Here is a 17776-nt window from a genome sequence, read left to right as displayed (position 1 = left end):
AGCAGGTCAAATGACAATACATACAGCACCCTGCTCCAAAAGTTTGGCAGGAACTTCATTTCATTTAGCACAACATAACTGCCAACTTCATTTTTTTAGATGATTTTTTTTAGAAAATTTGAAATCCAACAACCAAGTGGCCAACAATATTATACAAACAAGATCAAGATCAACAATATCAGGCAACTTAAAAAACATTTTTATTTTTATTTCCATATTTGTTGGTTCATATTCTTTTATAATAAATGCTCCAACAGAGGTGGGCAAAGTAGACAACTGCATTTCTTGAGTAAAAGTACTTAATCCTTGTAAAATATTATTCCAATACAAGTAGAAGCAGCTTAGTCAAAATATTACTTTGGTGAAGGTACTAAAGTATTTGGTTGAAAAAAAAACGTAAGAATTCAAAGTAAATGTAAAAACAACCGTAAGTGCGATTACGTATGCACTGATGCAGATTCTGCTACATCAAGTTTATTTATAAAACAATCTGTACGTTAGCTCAACAATAATGGGAACAACCAAAAACAGCTGCTGAGCACAGACAATGTGCCACAGTTAAGTTTAATTTTCTATTCGCTCAAGTATGGAGGAGCATGATGAAGTACAGGTAAGGCAATGCGGCTAAGGGTTTTTTCACAAAAGCATGCAGTGTAGGTCGGCCCAGTTGAACTTTGGACCAGAGTGCGGTGTGTTTGGGTCAGCCAGCCAGTCCCCCTAACCATTGTGAATCAGCAAAAACTGTTTATTTTCTTTGGTATCTGTATTTAACAAAAAAGAGAAATGTGATGGAGTAAAAAGTACAATATTTGTCCTTCAAATTAAGTGAAGTAATAAGTATCCCCCTAAAAAAAAAAGTAAAGTACAGATACTCAAAAAATGTACTTAAGTACAGTTCTCAAGTAAATTTTCTTCATTACTGTCCACTGCTGCATATAATAATAATAATAATAATAAAACTTCTCATAAGGCCTCAGCAAATGTATCATCACAAGTTATATAAAGTAGCAAAGCAGGTGCAGTTGGGGTAAGTGCTTTTTGTATTATGTTGGCAAGTACAAAAACAATGTTGCAGAGCAAGTAAATCAGTTGATAAGCTGTTATGTAAGCACTGAATTCTTCTCCCCCATTCACAGTCAGGATAGTTCACATTCGCTTGTATATGTAAATGACTCTGTGGCAGGATGGACAGCGATGCTCCACATCTTGACAGGAATCAATGCAGAATGGGATACAGCAGCAAATAAAACACCTGTAGGAGTAAAACAAAGACAATTATGACTTTCTAGTTTTATTCCTAAAGTACAGATTTACTTGTTTTTATAATATTTTTTGTTTTAGATTTATAACTTCAGTATAGAGTCAGGTTTCTGCCTTAAAGATTGTTCTCACCCAAAGAGTGCGAGGCCACCACAAATGGCCCAGGTCATCAGGCCTGGTGTGTGCTCTGTCCTGGTGACCACACTCTGTTGGCAGTGGGGACAAACGGTTGATCCTGGGACGTCGTGGAGGTTAGGTGATACTACCACATGAGTGACTGAGGATGAAACATACAGCACAACACATGAAATATCAGAAGTGTTTCCATTTTCATCCACTGTACAAGCTTAAAACAAGTGCAGGGCCCACTCTCAGGACCTAATCTCTCAATGCAGCACATGACTGGAATCCTCATCAGTATTTATATGTGACTGACGTGATTAAACACAAAACATTAGATTTCAAAGACAAGGATAAATACTGACCCCAAGTGGATACATACAGACACATCTAGTCACATTGATAGCTACACTATGTGTGTCTGTGTGTGTGTAGATGGAAATTATAATGTAACTAGAAAAAGCATTTCCAAGAATGGAAATGGTGTGACTGCTGATAGCAACTGAACGCTGTTGCAGAATTAGCAAATAGTGCAAGCAGTGATCACCATACAAATGTTTGACCAAGGTCGGACTCGAACCCACAACCTCATGGTCATTAGACTTCCACTCTGCCTCTAGGCCACGGTGCACACACAGTTGCAGAGACTGTTGTCTGTTAATGATCTGCACACTGTCAACATCAAGAAAGCTTGAGAGTCAAGCTTGAATGACTTAGAATGAAAATGTCTGTGACTTTCAGGCTGAGCACTAACCATATGGCCACAGAGAACCTGAGTTACAATGAGCTTTATACTATGAGGAATCAAAGACTGTCCAATGACAGCTGAATAATTGGAATCAAAAGTCAAGCAATGAAGTGAAAAGACTGAGGCAGGAATCGAACCCATGACCATATGATCACTAAACCTTTACTCTGCCACTCGGCTACAGAGAGCACACTGCTTTTAAAACTGTTGTCATTCATTGTAATGTGATGATGTGCTGCAAACTGGTATGAGTAATCAAGGAGATAACAAACACCTGTAACCAATTGAAGGCGGGGGAGGAGAGCAGAATTCAACATAACATAACAAGAGTTCTTCCCTTAGATTCGAACCAGTGACCTTAGGGTTGGCAGGCAGTTACCCTAACCCCTACACTACAGTGGAGTTGTGAATAAGAGAGGTTGAGACTCTGATGAATGTGAGATTTTTTGTGAAAAAGTTAAATATTTTAAAAAGTATAAATAGTTAAAAAGAGAAAAGTAATGCCGATAAAGTTCAAAAAAAGCTGCACATTTTGATATATGAATTGTTGAAATAGCACAAAGTATGAAGGACTAGAAGAAGACCGTAAAAAGGCGGAAGAAAATGGCCAAACAGAAGAACTAATAACGTAAGGGTTTTTCATAATTAGTGTGACTGCTGTTCTTCTGTTTGGCCATTTTCTTCCGCCTTTTTACGGTCTTCTTCTAGTCCTTCATACTTTGTGCTATTTCAACAATTCATATATCAAAACGTGCAGCTTTTTTTGAACTTTATCGGCATTACTTTTCTCTTTTTAACTATTTATACTTTTTCAAATATTTAACTTTTTCTGATTTTTTTCAGCTTTATAATGTGTGTGTATTGTGTCACACGTATCAAAACGTGCAGCTTTTTTTGAACTTTATCTGCATTACTTTTCTCTTTTTAACTATTTATACTTTTTTAAATATTTACCTTTTTCTGCAAATTAAACTCTAGACAAATTATTTTCTCCAGTTTTGTAGCCACACTTGTCTTCTGGCTAAAATTCTGGTCAAAAATGCAAAGAGACTTAGATAATAATTTAAAATATTTTTTAAATGCAGCCAGGGAGCTCTCTGCACATCATCACATTACAATGGCAACATGCTTATGTCTGTGCTCTCTGTGGTGAAGTGGCAGAGTAAAGGTTTAGTGATCATGAGGTTGTGGGTTCGATTACTGGTCCAAATCTTGCCTCATCAACAATTATAGTGAATTATTTTCCCAGTCGTCCTCTGTTGACTTCTGATAACTTGCTTCATGTTGAAACTGCTGCTCTCAGCCTGAAATTCACAGAAATTTTCATTCTAAGTCTTACTTGGTGTGGCTAATTTCTGCACTTTCCTTACCTTTTTTTTTTAAGCAGGAGCCAGTGATCCTCTTATTAAAGGTTTTCTTTGCCACTCACATACTGTCTCTGCCTGTAGCCTAGTGGTTAGCTTGCTGAGCTGGAGACCTGAAGGTTACTGGTTCAAATCTTGCCTCAATAACAATTATAGTGAATTATTTTCCCAGTCATCCTCTGTTGACTTCTGATAACTTGCTTCATGTTGAAACTGCTGCTCTCAGCCTGAAATTCACAGAAATTTTATTTGTAAGTCATTCAAGCTTGACTCTCAAGCTTTCTTGATGTCAGAGTGAGACAGAGTGCAGCTCATCAACAGACAACAGTCTCTGCAACTGTGTGTGCACTGTGGCCTAGAGGCAGAGTGGAAGTCTAATGACCATGAGGTTGTGGGTTTGATTCCGACCTTGGTCAAACATTTGTATGGTGATCACTGCTTGCACTATTTGCTAATTCTGCAACAGCATTCAGCTGCTGTCAGCAGTCACACCATTTCCATTCTTGGAAATGCCTTTTCTAGTTTAGTACAATGTGCAACTGTTCTGCTGCTTGTCTAGTCAGTATGTTAAAAGGAAAGGAAAGGACTAAACTGACACTGACTGCACTGACAAAACAAGACCAGCAGAGGGAGCCTGTGCTCTGTTGCTTCCTCCCAGCTGTGCTGACACCAGTCTGCTCTATTGTACTCTGCTTTACTTACTGCTCTGACTCTGACTGAAATAATGTCAGTTTTTTCCCCATGTGGGGTTTACATATGTGAAGGAGTTGAACACCTGTGATAAGAATCCTCCGTCATCTGTCCCAAAATGCCAAACTCTGGATGTGACTGAATCGCACACAGGACAAACACTGAACAGTGGTTTTTTGTTAAGCTTTGAGGCGACAAAGGGGCAATTCTTCAGATTCAGTATGGCAGGAAGGAGGACCTCGCCCACTAACTCACTCACACGCTTGGTGGTTAACTGGTTGCTGATTTCTGTTCACAAATGTGTGATCACTGGTGTGTTTTCGCAGATGTGTGTTCACTGGTGTGTGCTCGCAGACGTGTGTTCACTGATGTGCTCCCTCTTTAAGTTACTTTATCTGCATGTGTGTGCATGCACATACTCTATGCATGGACCTCTATGTTGTGTTTTACATGGGGCAATGATATTGGACCAGATGCATCTCCTCACCTGTTGTTACAGGTACAGCTTGAGCTGGAGCAAAAGGAGCACCTGGCAGAAGAAACACACAGTTTAGCAAAACAGGAAAGGATGGTTTACATCACATATTTCCATAACTCACCGCAACATAACATCCTTTGTACACTCCGTTGGATATTGTTTTGTAACATTATTTGTAGTGGTTATTTGGTATGTGCACATACAGTAGGTCTGACTGTCTGAGCAAAGTATTTCTGTTTTTCTGTTTTTATTCACAATAAAAAATAGTAATGTAAAGCTTCAGGACAGCAGAGATATATTCTAGTTTACAATGATTTTGGATGAGTAACACTATCATCTCATGAACCTCAGACACAGACCTCCTTGGTAAGCACCAGGTGGCGCTGCTGGAGGTGCGTAGCCTGGCTGAGGGTACATTCCTGGTCCTCCATAGTTCAGAGGTGGTCCCGGGTAAGGCGGTGCAGATTCCTGTGGTGGGTATCCCTGCGGTGGGTATCCCTGCGGTGGGTATCCTTTTTCCATCTTCAGATATCCTCACTGGGTACGAAACATTTGTGTTATTCATTCATAAATTGATCAACAGGTCTTTAATACATGAATCTGACACAATTAAACAGTTGGTTTTAGGGTTTCCAGTGGAAGCCTGTGAGTGGCACCAACACTGCATTTGTAAACATGTTAGGTTTGGTTAAGGAAAGCATTCAGCAAAATAAGAAAAGGCAATCAATCAAGCATAACAACCATTTGATGCCCAGTATTAAGAGCAAAAGTGTAGAGACTGTAGAGACTGTGACAGAAACCTTTTCCCTCTACCACACACCCACATCCTCTTTCTAAACCACAACCCCATCATTTATAGTTAGGGTGACATTTAGACATTGCTTATATTTATCATAATTAGAACATGGCTCAGATTTAAGTGTGAACTTTTTTTTTTTTTTTTTTTTTACAATGGAAGCCATATTAATTAAAAAGCATGTGGGAACTGACAGGATCTCTGTAAAACTTCATGGCAGGGCAAGCACAGTGCTGTGCAAAAAAAACCCAGCAGAGACAGATATAGTTGAGTTCCACTTCCAACATATACTGTATATATTATTTGATTATTATTGTTGATCCAGGCAACTGCATCAACTGCTGTACACTAGTTGGTCAAGATAATGCTCATTCTAACTTGTACTTTTAGTAATGATTCATCTCATAAGAGTGACTCAATTTAGTTGTTTTGCTAGTGTAATGAAAGTATAGGTGGCATGAAATGCAAATCCCCCAGTAAAGTACTTGTGACTCAAACCTGCGCTGAAGATAAACACCATTAGCTGTAGCTCTAAAAAGCTGTTATCACAGTAGTTCTTTGTGGAAGGTAGCCATATGTCAACAGTACAGTAAATAGCAGCAGTATAGCGTAGCATTTGCTTAGTGGGAGCGGTATGGAGAATTAGATCTGTTGTGAAGCACCATGCTCTGACAGTGTGTTGTAAATGTTGATAATGCAGAGGAATGTACTGTAGAGCCACGGTGTGTGCTGGTGAGTCTGTAGCTCACAGTCAGTACCCCCACGCCTTCTTGAATCAATTAGAGTAACATGAGCCACATACACTCAGAAACCTTTCAGTCGCCATTTATTGAGCCTCTGCCTCGCCCTGCTCTGTTTGGACTGGATGTGAATGGATAAGGCTTATAAGACATTAACAGTGAACCAGAATGCTTTTTACATAAACGAAATATACTTGGTCATGTGTACCACAAATAACACATGTAAGTAAATTCGGTATATCAGTATCCATACCTAAATACCAACACAAAGGTTTTTACTTAAAAACACTTACAGTACAATAGCAGATTGTCATCACATACAATAGAGAATGATTCACATACCTATAATTTTCCATCAACAGAGAGCCCTTTCCTGGAGCTGCCTGGTCCCGAGTGAGACAGGAAGAAGGTCAGAAAAAAGCAAGAGAGCACCAACACTGAGGAAGGATATAGTCAGGAAAATACGGGATGTAATTACAGCACAATTGCGTAAGAGATTGTTAAACTAAAAAGGAGTCAACGACCATCTGTATCTCCTTTAGTCTAGGGCGTCAAAGCTATGCAACATGAGGCTCCCTCCCCCTCTCTCCTCCCATTTTTCATGCAACTGGGTGGTGGAGAAAATGACCAGAGCACTATCACAGTGTTTGTTTAAATGTTAGTCAAATAACAGCCACTGACTGGAAATGAGACACATGAATACAGAATTCAAGAGAGGGAGATAGATGACAGGGGGCTAAGAACAAAGTGTTCTTTGTTAATCTAACTTAACGCATCATAACGCAGTTACAGCAGTTTCAATCAGCAACCCTAAAAAAATAACATTAAACAACACATACGACATATGAAGTCAGTGAATATAATTTTACCAAAAACTGTGGCCAAGGAAAGAATAATCTGCTCACAGCTGAATACTGTCAGTGCCACATTATGTTGATGGAAGCTACGCCCACTTCTGAGATTTCCTGTTTAACCTCCTCTCATTTTTTCTTTTTAAACAAGTGCGAGAGCCTTGAGTGGCAGTTCAATGTCTGTGCCTGTCTTGGAATGCCAGTCCTTTAGCTGGTTATACGACTTTATAACGTGTTGTATAATAGTATCATCGAACACATGGCTCTGAGAACCAACAGTCACACGCCTACACAGATCCAACACACTGAAATTATAATCTCAGTTAATTGTCTATAATTAAAGTTAATATCAAAGCAATTATCAAGTTCTTACAAAAAATCAACCTCTAATCTTTCGGATAGAGAAAGATTACTATGCCCTCTGACATTTCTTCTCTTCAGGATGAGAGGTGTCATTAACTGCCAGTAACATATTCAAACCACAAAACCACACAAGAACAGAAGAGGAAAGAGGTACATGTTGTGACTCACACAGTTACAATGTTCATCAAAAACCTAAATGTGACAATATATTCCCTCTGTGTTTTCCATAATTGCACAACTTACTGAATCACTTTATTCAGTATATTCACATAATAGCATGAATCATGTACAGAAAAATAATTTACAACAAAGGAGTTGAAGAAAAGAAGAACTACATTGCAGTAGATTGCAGATTTAGACAAAGCACTGAGTTCTGCTCTAAGCAACACTTCTCTGGAGCTTTTATTTCTCTGTTTGGAGTTCTTGGATCAAGTCTTTTGCTGCTCTCTAGTGTTTTTCGAAGGAACTATGCCACACTCTTTCACAGCACGATTATGGTAAGATATATAAATATGTTTGTCAATGTCTGCACAAACCAGACATTGCGCCTCTCGCACTAAGTGAGTGTGAGTGATCCAAATCTAAACACATGACCGTGACACAGGAAGGCCTGGTGACAGTCATGACGGAGCTGAGGAAAGTGAGAGGTCACAGGACTATCACAAGGATATTACGCATCACCTCTGGAATGCACTATATTATAACCACACTGATAGTTACAGGACGACATGGAAATGTTCTGCTTTGACTTAAAATCCAGAGGAAGTGCTTCAGCTTGCTTAGTTTTCACGAACCACTAGAGGTCAGAATAACTCCATTGTTGTAATGGATGACAATATTAAATCCAGATGTGACAGAGAGCAGAGAAACAGTTTGATTCATTATGCTGTAGTAGTTTAAAACAGTTCAGTTTGCTTTATTCCAAAAAAATCAAACATTACAACAATAAATAAAACAGTCAGAAAACCTCAGACAGTGTATTTTCCCAATACAGTGTAATTTGATGCCACAATGACAAAATAGACATCTGTGTTTAGATCTTTGGAACATAAGACATGTAAACGTTATCGTAATCAGAGGTAGTGGCCCGTGTCATCCCAACCTCATTTAATGACAGTCATGTTTTAGCACTAAAGATGTGTCAGTGGACAGTGGAGCATATTTTCCTCAGGTGGCCGACAGTGTCAATGCAGGACGTGATCCGACTGTGTAAGCAACAATGTGACGACAATTACACAGTGAGGTGTGTTGTATTTGCACTGTTTAAACCCGTCATTACACACATGAATGCACAGCCGAGAGTTCAGTGGTGCAAAAACCAAAGGCACTGGTCCACAGAGGTGTGGAAAAAAGTGATATAGTATGATGAGTCATCCTTGGCCATATTCTCATCAAGTGGGCCAGTATGTGAAGTGTGATACAAGCCTAAAGTGTTTGACCTCTACAATGAGGAGATCCAAGTGGCTCTGCTGGGGGCATTTTGTTGCCATGGTTTGGGTCAACTGTATCTCCATTATCTTGTGATGAACCATTTCTATCTGGACGTGTGAGTGGTCTCTTCCAGGATGACAGCCCCTCCATTCATAGGGCAGACATGCAGTCACTGAAAATGATATGAATCGATGCACCTCTTCACCAGGATGGACGGCAAGACTGTAAGTAGAGCCACTTGATAAAAGAGGATGAGGTTACTGATAACAAGACATATAACCCTAACCCTACACAAATCATTTCCCTTAATAACACACCCAGGTGGCCGCTCTCCCTGTCTACACCTTGTTATTTGTGTTCTTTGTGTCTTCAGTCTTTCAGCCCACTTTCGTTTCACAGTGTACCTTCCATATGAGTGTTGGATAAATAAACAGTGTGCTCAGAGGGAAAGATAAGCAGGGAGTGATCATGAAGCAGGGACAAAGGAGGTATTCAGAAAAGAAAAGGGGGGTGAACTGTCAGACCATCAGTAACAATCTGAGGTTGAAATTAACAACCTTGTCATCCAAAGTCACTGCAGGAGTTTTTAATAACTCCTCTTTAACGTTTTAATAACTCCTCTTTTATGTGTTTCCTGTTCGATATTGCTGTATTAAAGGGTAAATGTACTTTATTACACATCTCAATTAGCCCAAACTCAGTGTTACCCAGTAATAATATGTAATTATTAAAAAGGAGCTTTGTCGTTTCTTAAAACATGAATTTTTTGCTTTGTTTTCCCCTCTCATGACATATTAACCAATGGGTATTTTATTGACGGGTTATATTGCGTAGTATAGGTGCTGTAAAAAAAAAAACAATACCATTTGTAAAGAAAGAAAATGCAGTAAGAATGAAACTGCCCCACGTCCAATGATGTGCTGTAACAGCCTGGGACAAGAGATGTACTTCTCCCACTGATAAGAACAGACGGATGAGGGGAGTGTGCAATCAAACGGTTGGAGGAAGCTACAAGATTTAAAGAAAATGTTATATGCTTGTGCTTGACTGAGCTAAGCACCCACACTATCTTTTCTATGGTATTGAGTACAGGGATGACTTCTCATACACACAAGCACAAAAAACAGACAGTCATGTTGTTCTGTGTGCTGACAACTAAATACTATGTAAGACTTGTTTAAGCTTAATGTCTCCATCAACTCTATCCTTTGACACAAGGAAATTATTCTGTCTGAGAGAGGAGCCTGACTTTTATTGGATTTATTTCACAGTAAGAGGTTTAACCCGTCACTCAGAGTGTGTGTAAAATTTCCCGTTGGCAGTGGACAGCTTTTAATTTGGAACAGTAACTTATAGCCTTTATTCAATAAGGCAAAATTTGTTTTCTTTCCATCCATTCCCTCCCATATACAGTATGTCACTTTTATTTTTTTTTGACAGCAGTAGTTAGGCCTAATTCATCTTCTTGTAACACATTTATGAGGTTGAGTTACTGATGAGTGGGCAAGGCACAAACTGACCAACCACAATAGATGAGCAACAGGGTGAGGTGAGATTGCTTCCCCCCTTTTACAAATATTTCATATAACTCTGTTCCGCCCTTGCTCATTATGTGTTGGGTTCATTGCCATTTGAGGAAGAAGGACTGATAACAAGGGAGTGACCAGAACAAGGTTTCATTCGCCTCCTCGTGTGCATCTGTCACTTGCAGGTAGCACTGACAGGATGTGGAGCTAGAAAGGAAGATTATTTGATATTCAAGTAAAACATAAAATCAGAAAGGACAGAGGAGACAAGCTGGTTAAGAGAGATCAGTTAAATACTCAGGACCACACTAAATTGACCACAAAGCATCATGGTTACTCTGGACTTCAGGACGCTGACGACGCCCGTGGGCATCGTGCGGATACTGGAGGTGATCTTCACCTGCATCTCCTTCAGCTTGGTGGCCTCAGTGGGACATGTTTCCGGATCCTTCTGGACGTGGTGCATGTTCACCTGGTGCTTCTGCTTCTGCGTCACCCTCCTCATACTCATCATTGAATTCTTCAGCGTCAGCTCGAAGCTGCCCATCTCCTGGGATGACTTCACCTGCGCTTTTGCCATGTTGGCCACTCTAATGGTGTGTGGCATTTTTCACTGTTGTTTTTTGTCTCTATCTAGTTTGCAGATATTTTCAGGAAACACTTGTCAAAGCTTGTTGGTCAAGTATATTAATGACTAGATGCTGTCACTCAGCATTACTGTTGCTGGTAATATTAAAGTCTAGATTTATGCAGAAAAACATTAATATATGAGGAGCCAAAATAAATGAGCTAATACAGTTTGTCAGCTTTAATGAATAGTACCCAAGGTCACCTGCTCCTAATGTTGATATGTTTGAAATTGTTCAAATAGAGCAAGAAAATGTAAAAGAAAAGATAGCAGATAAATATAATATGGTTCTGTGTCAGTAACATTATATATATATATATATATATATATATATATATATATATATATATATATATATATATATATATATATATATATAATAACATAACATAACCATTTACTTCATTTGAATGATTCATTTTAAACTTTCTCTCACACAGATTTTGTCAACATCCATTATCTATCCCGTCACCTACACGTGCTCTAGCTGTGGTAGACAGATTGGTGCTAGCGTCACTTCCTGTCTGGCCTTCATCCTGTACGCCACAGAAGTTGGGCTGACCCGGGCCAAACCTGGTGAGATCAGTGGATTTCTGTCCACAGTCCCAGGTCTCCTCAAGGTACTGGAGGCCTTCGTGGCCTGCATCATCTTCATCTGCTTGGACGGCTATGGGTACTCAAACTTTCCGGGACTCCAGTGGTGCGTCGCCGTCTATTCTATCTGCTTCATTTTTGCAGTCCTTGTCATTATTTTTACCATCGGCCGCCTTCTGGCTCTCTTCCCGGCACCATTTGACAAAGTTCTGACATTCTGCAACGTGTTGGCGGTGCTGATGTACATCACCGCTGTGGTTATCTGGCCGTTCTACAGCTTGAGGAACAACCCCAGACCCGACTCCTGCTCACAGTTTAAAAACTGTCAATGGAATCGTTTAGTGGTCATCTCTTTCCTGACCTGTGTTAACCTCATTGCTTACATTGTGGACACAGTTTACTCTTTTAGACTGGTCTTCTTTGTCAGCAGAACTTAGGTTGCAAAAACTCCTCATCTACAAATATTCTGTATAATTTCTGAGATTTGACATTGGTATTTGTGACAACTTTTATCTTAATTTTGTTTTTATACCAACACAAGGGCAACATCTAACTACCATGATGATGACGTGAAACAAAAATGACCAGCTTCTACCCTTTTGTCTGACTGTTTTTTAACAATCTTATTTTAAGACTACATTAATGTGACAGAGTGAGATTCAATAAAAAATGTATTTGATGTGTATTTTTGTTGGTTTCAGCTTTTGAATTACAAATAAAGTGAAACAAAATAATTGGGGTGTTTTGTTTCAGTATCGTAGTGATAGATTAGAATGAATGGGTATGTTTAATGTTAAAAAAACTCTAGTTAATGGTTAAAAAGGTACAATGGGACCCACCCTGTCCGCCTCAATGGATGTTATAAAGGTGTGTCATAGTGTACTACATATCCTGACACACACAAACGGCAGCTGTAGGTTCTCCACTCCCATTTTTCTAAATAGGAAAGTGGAAAAGCCAAGGAGGGTGGCGGGGCATACCTACCACTCTGTCAATATCATATCAACCCACAGTAAAAACACATGTGCATGTTACAAAGCTAAAATGATTTGAATATTATTCAAGCAGATAATGGAATAACAGTAACAAAAACCAAAATGTAAATAATTTCATAATTGATCATTGTTTGATGTTTTGTTTTGTTTTGTTTTTTTCAAGCAGAAATATGATTGTGTTGTTTAGTTTTCTTTGTCATTTATCACTGCACACTGTATATTATTAGATTTTGTGTTTGGTGGAACAAAACAGGAAATTTGTCAAATTTGTATGTTCATTCTACAACTATTTCTAAAATCAGTGTGCATACCAAGAGTTACATAACTTTTGTCAGAAAAATGTCAGAAAAGGAAGAATCAAGAAGGAGTTGGATAATAAAACAACTCTTTTTTTTGTATATTTTTTTTGGCTTTTCATGCCTTTATTTGATAGGACAGTTGAGAGAGACAGGAAATGGGAGGCAGCAGGGGGGGGGGGGTTGATGACACGCACAGGATAGGGCCGCAACACATGGGGCGGGTGCTCTACCAACTGAGCTAAACACCGCCCCAACTCTGTAAGCAGAAGTGAAGAAAACATAGAGAAAGAAAAGACAAAGGGGCATAAAGTGAAGGAAGATCAAATTCTCACATTCTGTATTATTCTTTTATCTCATTGTTGCTCTATGTATAAAAGGATGGGTTCATAAGCTTTGCTTTTGTGTGCAGTGCAAACACTAATGTAATATACTGTAACATACTAAATGTTTATGATGCTAAAGTAAATACACCGAGATACCCTGCACTGGTTGTTTGTCTGTTTTCTGAGAAGAACAATTATTTGAATAAAGATTTTGTCAAAAATATATATCACTCGGCAACTTTTCTTTGTACAAGTTACCTTCATACCATACAAAGCCTAAAAACTTGAACTGAACTGGATAAGAGCACTATTCCTTAGGATGTGACCTTCCCCCCGTCTTTGCTGGTGATTAGTTTCTGAACTGAGCGTGCACTCAGGACCAGAGTCCAGTGTGTGTGTGGAGAGATCAACACGATAACACCCAACTGCTATCCAATCAGCAGAGTGGAACAGGGGCCATAAACTGCACAGATAAGCTCAGGATGCTCTGTTTGACTATACCTCACCACACTTGAGTTTCAATTTCAAAACACACCTGCTCAGGCCTTTGTCTGCATGGATTTCTTCAACAGGATCTGGTTTAGAAACCGAGGCCTCGCTGCACTGAGGGATGCACCGCACAGAATAAACTGAACTTGGAATCAAAACAATTTGAGACGCCTCCGGCCCAGCCATGATTCGTGTGGATCTTTACTCACTCACCCAGCCTGTGAGCATCATTCGAATACTGACCTCCATCCTAACTTGTATGTGCTTCAGCCTTGTGGCAACACAGGGATACAACACAGCCTCCTACTGGGGATGGTGCATGTTCACCTGGGTCTTCTGCTTCTTCTTCACCTTTTCCATTGTCATCCTGGAGTTCACAACTCTCAACTCTAAGTTACCTTTCGTCTGGGAGGACTTCACCGCTGCCTTCGCTATGCTGTCCTGCCTCATGTGTTTGACCACCTCCATCATCTACCCCACCTTTTTCACCTGCAAGGCCTGCCCCTATCAGATCGGTGCATCCGTGGTGTCATGGTTCTGTTTCGGGTTGTACGCGTGTGAGGTGGCTCTGACACGGCTTCGCCCACGCGGAGAGAACGGCGGGTTTCTCTCCACGTTGTCCGGCATAATGAAGATGCTGGAGACCTTCCTCGCCTGTCTCATCTTCACGTCTCTGGAGACACAGCAGTACGCCGGCTCCCCAGAACTGCAGTGGTGCGTGGCCGTGTACTCGCTGTGTTTCATCTTCTGTGTCGTCATCATCCTGCTCAGCCTCACCCAGCTGACCACCTATTTGCCGATCTCATTTGACAAGCTGGCGATTGTCTTTAACATTTTGGCAGCGGTGATGTATGCGACAGTTGTGGTGATGTGGCCCCTGTATAGTATCAAGACTGAGAGACCTCCTAACTGTGGACACCTTTGTCCCTGGGATAAACTGGTGGTGGTCACCTTCATGACCATCTTCAACTTCATTGTTTACACCCTGGACTCTGTCTACTCTGTCTACCTTGTGTTCTTTGTCAATAACCAGTGAAGATACTCTCTATCAAAAACTAACATGAACTGAAAACAACATATTGTTGAATCAAAGCGAACAGGCTGGTTGTGGACAGGGTCTCTGCTTTATATTGTGCCTATAGGCCATTCTGTAAACTTTAAAGATTTATTTTGTTGTTGTATTAGACACAATGCTGACTCCAATATGTATTCTGCTAATGCTGTCCATCAAAAATAAGTACTAACAATACTGAAATGTTGGCTGCCCAGTATGATATGTACAAAGATCTGGAGTTAGTTAATGATTAAATTTCTAGTATCACTGTCATAAAAATAAAAAATTGCCTAGTGGAACTTTGGATCCTGATGCACTGAGTGATCAAACAGTGAGGGTAATAATACTGAGCTCTTACCTTTATTACAGTATGACAGTCAAATAATGCCACATTATTTTAATCTAGGTATGTTTCTGCATTCATGTGTCTCATCTTCTCACTTTTAGATGCTGCAACTTGCTAATTAACATACAACACATACAATTTTCACTTTGTTGCTGAGAAGTAACAAAAAAAACTTTATGCCTCTGGAAAATAAGGCAGGGCCCAGCTAATGGTTAGTTACAGAGACTTGAAACAAAGTGAACAAGAGAGTAAGAACAAGTAAGAATAGGAAATGAACATTTACTAGTTGATGTGACTGTGTTACAAATTACATTTCACATTTCTACACAAAAAAATATGTGATATTACAAATTAGCCAATGTTTAGTAACCTATATCTTCTGATTAAAATGTATTTAAGTTAAACCAATAACCAAATATCAGTGTGAATTACTTTTGTTTCTTTGTTTTAAGGTCTCACATCACATCTCTTTATATGGCTGCTTTTCTCAAACTGCTTTGTGAATACTCCTTTGGATTGTGACACAGTCCACAGGCGATGAAACAATGTAATTCATTTAGACATGTTCTGAAATAATTATGTCCAGACACCACATGGCAATGAAAACATAGAACTGCCTATCAGCAATAATTGTCATCTTAGTTCCTTCAATTCTCAACGGCTGCATCCAAAGGGCACAGTATTTACAGTGTGGCTATAGCATGCAGGGTTCACATACAGCTCATTGTAGTCAAAGCTATACTTAGTTCATGAGAGCCAATGCCCTGCAACTTACAAACTCCCTATTAATTCCAGTAGAGACAGAGAAAGAGCGACAGGTGGATAGAAAGAGGATGATATGGTACAAAGGGCCACATTCATTTGCATATCTTGTACAGTATTTTGCAGCACTTGTTTTCTGAATTAGTGGTGAGTTTGTGAATTTACAAATGTCTGGCTGTGAAGCTGCAGTGTGCTCTTAAGGCCAAGATACTAAAGACGTTTCAGCCTTAGCAGTCAGTTCATATAGTTTTGTCCTTGTACTGCAGGCATGAAATGGTGATCAAACTACGAATTTCAGGATCCTCACAGACATGAGAGATGAATCATTCACGGCCTGTGGCAAGATATGAGTGAGTTCATCTTCTATAGCATAAAAATCCTCCACTGCCCTTTGTGATAAATTCAGTCATTTATCTGACAAGAGATAAATGTAGTAATTGCAGAACAGTGACAGGCAAACAGAGGAGCAAATGAAAGATAAGAGGGAGAACCAGCAGTAAGAGAGAGAATAAAAAGGAAGACAGGAAGACTGATGAGAAAGAGGCAGAGACGAACAGAGAGGAGCGAGACAGTGAGAGATTTCTAGACTTTCGAAGGATGTGTGGGAAAACTGAAAAAGCAAATCCTTTAATCAACAAGCAGCTGCTGTTTATGGAGTTGGACTAGTTGCACAAGGTGTTATCTTTCTTTTTTTCTTATTGAGCTTCTTTTCTTTCTCCGGTATGTGATGGGTAGTGGGTTGGAAACTTAAAAGGATGTCACCAAAGTCTCACTCGTAATCCTACAGCTATTGTGCAGCCCGGTACAGCAATCTGTGTGAGTGAACGTGGGTCAAATAGAATAAGTGAAGCGTAGAAATGTAGCTTTTCTTCTCATGTCAATCTTTCAGAAAGACGGACCAGGTTTAAATCCATATGTGTCAGTCCAGAGGATCCGGCAAACTAAAGACAACAGGGCCTGATTGATTTGGATTACACAAGGGTTCAAACACTACATAACATATGTACTGTAGTCCATAGAGACAGATCCACACGATACTGGGTTGCACTTGCAGCAGATTTTTTAAATTTAATTTGCATAGCGTACAATACATTAGTTATATTAGACATATTCATTTACAGCTACTATTATTAAATAGACAATTTTAACAATACCAGAAATCTAGAAGTCTGCTGAACATTAATCACATCAAAGTCATTTATTTAGCCTCCGCTCACTGTGTTATCTGAACACTGACTAATGGAAAACTAGTGGGGGCGCTGGCTGGCCAGGACAATCATTAACTACGACCTACAATGGAGAAAAGCAGCTGTGGTTCTATCATCAATTAATAATTTCAAAGCACTGCTGCCAGAACCTGTCCTGGTGACACTTCACTTTAACCACCCTTATTTGCATTTGTAACAATTTGTAACATAGTTGTACATAGCTACAACTACAGTTACAAATTATGTCATAATAATGTGCAGCATTTTCCTGCAATGGTAATTTATCCTTAATATTAGTCGACATGAGGGTGAGTAGATAATGAGTGAAATTTCAATTTAGAGTGAACTATCCCTTTAAGATATTAAAGCATTTCAATTATCTCTAAATTTGTTTTACCCCTTGTTCGATCTTGAGTATCAAAATTGTTTTACATTTTAAAAGTTTTGAAACATTTGCATAAGTTCAATGATGCAAAGTGCTCATGTGTTAAACCCAAGGACGTTGTTCATAATAAAGAAATCTTTTGTGGCTACCAGCAAGTGTGGGGGCATACCCTCTCATATTTCTTTGTTAAAGATATTTCCATGTGGGGACATGAATCATTAAATAGAAAGTGCCAAATTTCCCTCAATTCATTTATACCACTTTACCCCAATTCATTATATTGAATTTAGGCAGTTTATTCAGGAACCTGAGTGAGTAACTCTGTG

At 39.4% G+C, this 17776-nt stretch overlaps 3 protein-coding genes across 4 annotated transcripts; 2 read left to right on the top strand and 1 right to left on the bottom strand.

Moving 5' to 3' along the window:
• Nucleotides 1-722: 722 nt before the first annotated feature.
• On the bottom strand, nucleotides 723-6736 carry LOC146983084 (LITAF domain-containing protein-like). 2 transcript variants are annotated; one of them, XM_085784471.1, is made up of 6 exons: nucleotides 6539-6733; nucleotides 5174-5197; nucleotides 5020-5143; nucleotides 4670-4711; nucleotides 1393-1537; nucleotides 723-1252 (listed from the first exon to the last, which is right to left on the bottom strand). In XM_085784471.1, the coding sequence occupies exons 2-6, from the start codon at nucleotides 5180-5182 to the stop codon at nucleotides 1147-1149; spliced, it is 426 nt and encodes a 141-aa protein (XP_085640597.1). In that variant the 5' UTR covers nucleotides 5183-5197; nucleotides 6539-6733; the 3' UTR covers nucleotides 723-1146. The 2 variants fall into 2 exon arrangements, with proteins under 2 accessions (XP_085640597.1, XP_085640596.1); XM_085784470.1 differs by having other exon boundaries at nucleotides 5020-5197; nucleotides 6539-6736.
• A 3803-nt stretch (nucleotides 6737-10539) lies between these two features.
• LOC146983083 (myeloid-associated differentiation marker homolog) lies at nucleotides 10540-12743 on the top strand. The gene is made up of 2 exons (XM_085784468.1): nucleotides 10540-10963; nucleotides 11436-12743. The coding sequence occupies exons 1-2, from the start codon at nucleotides 10697-10699 to the stop codon at nucleotides 12024-12026; spliced, it is 858 nt and encodes a 285-aa protein (XP_085640594.1). The 5' UTR covers nucleotides 10540-10696; the 3' UTR covers nucleotides 12027-12743.
• A 975-nt stretch (nucleotides 12744-13718) lies between these two features.
• Nucleotides 13719-15146, top strand: LOC146983082 (myeloid-associated differentiation marker-like). The gene has a single exon (XM_085785420.1). The coding sequence runs from the start codon at nucleotides 13880-13882 to the stop codon at nucleotides 14729-14731; it is 852 nt and encodes a 283-aa protein (XP_085641546.1). The 5' UTR covers nucleotides 13719-13879; the 3' UTR covers nucleotides 14732-15146.
• The last annotated feature ends 2630 nt before the right edge of the window (nucleotides 15147-17776 follow it).

This window comes from Trachurus japonicus, chromosome 8 (genome assembly GCF_045865225.1).
Source record: "Trachurus japonicus isolate A0001 chromosome 8, Traja_1.0".
NCBI lineage: Eukaryota > Metazoa > Chordata > Actinopteri > Carangiformes > Carangidae > Trachurus > Trachurus japonicus.
Note: the sequence above shows the minus strand (reverse complement) of the source record. Positions and strands in the feature narration are given on the sequence as shown.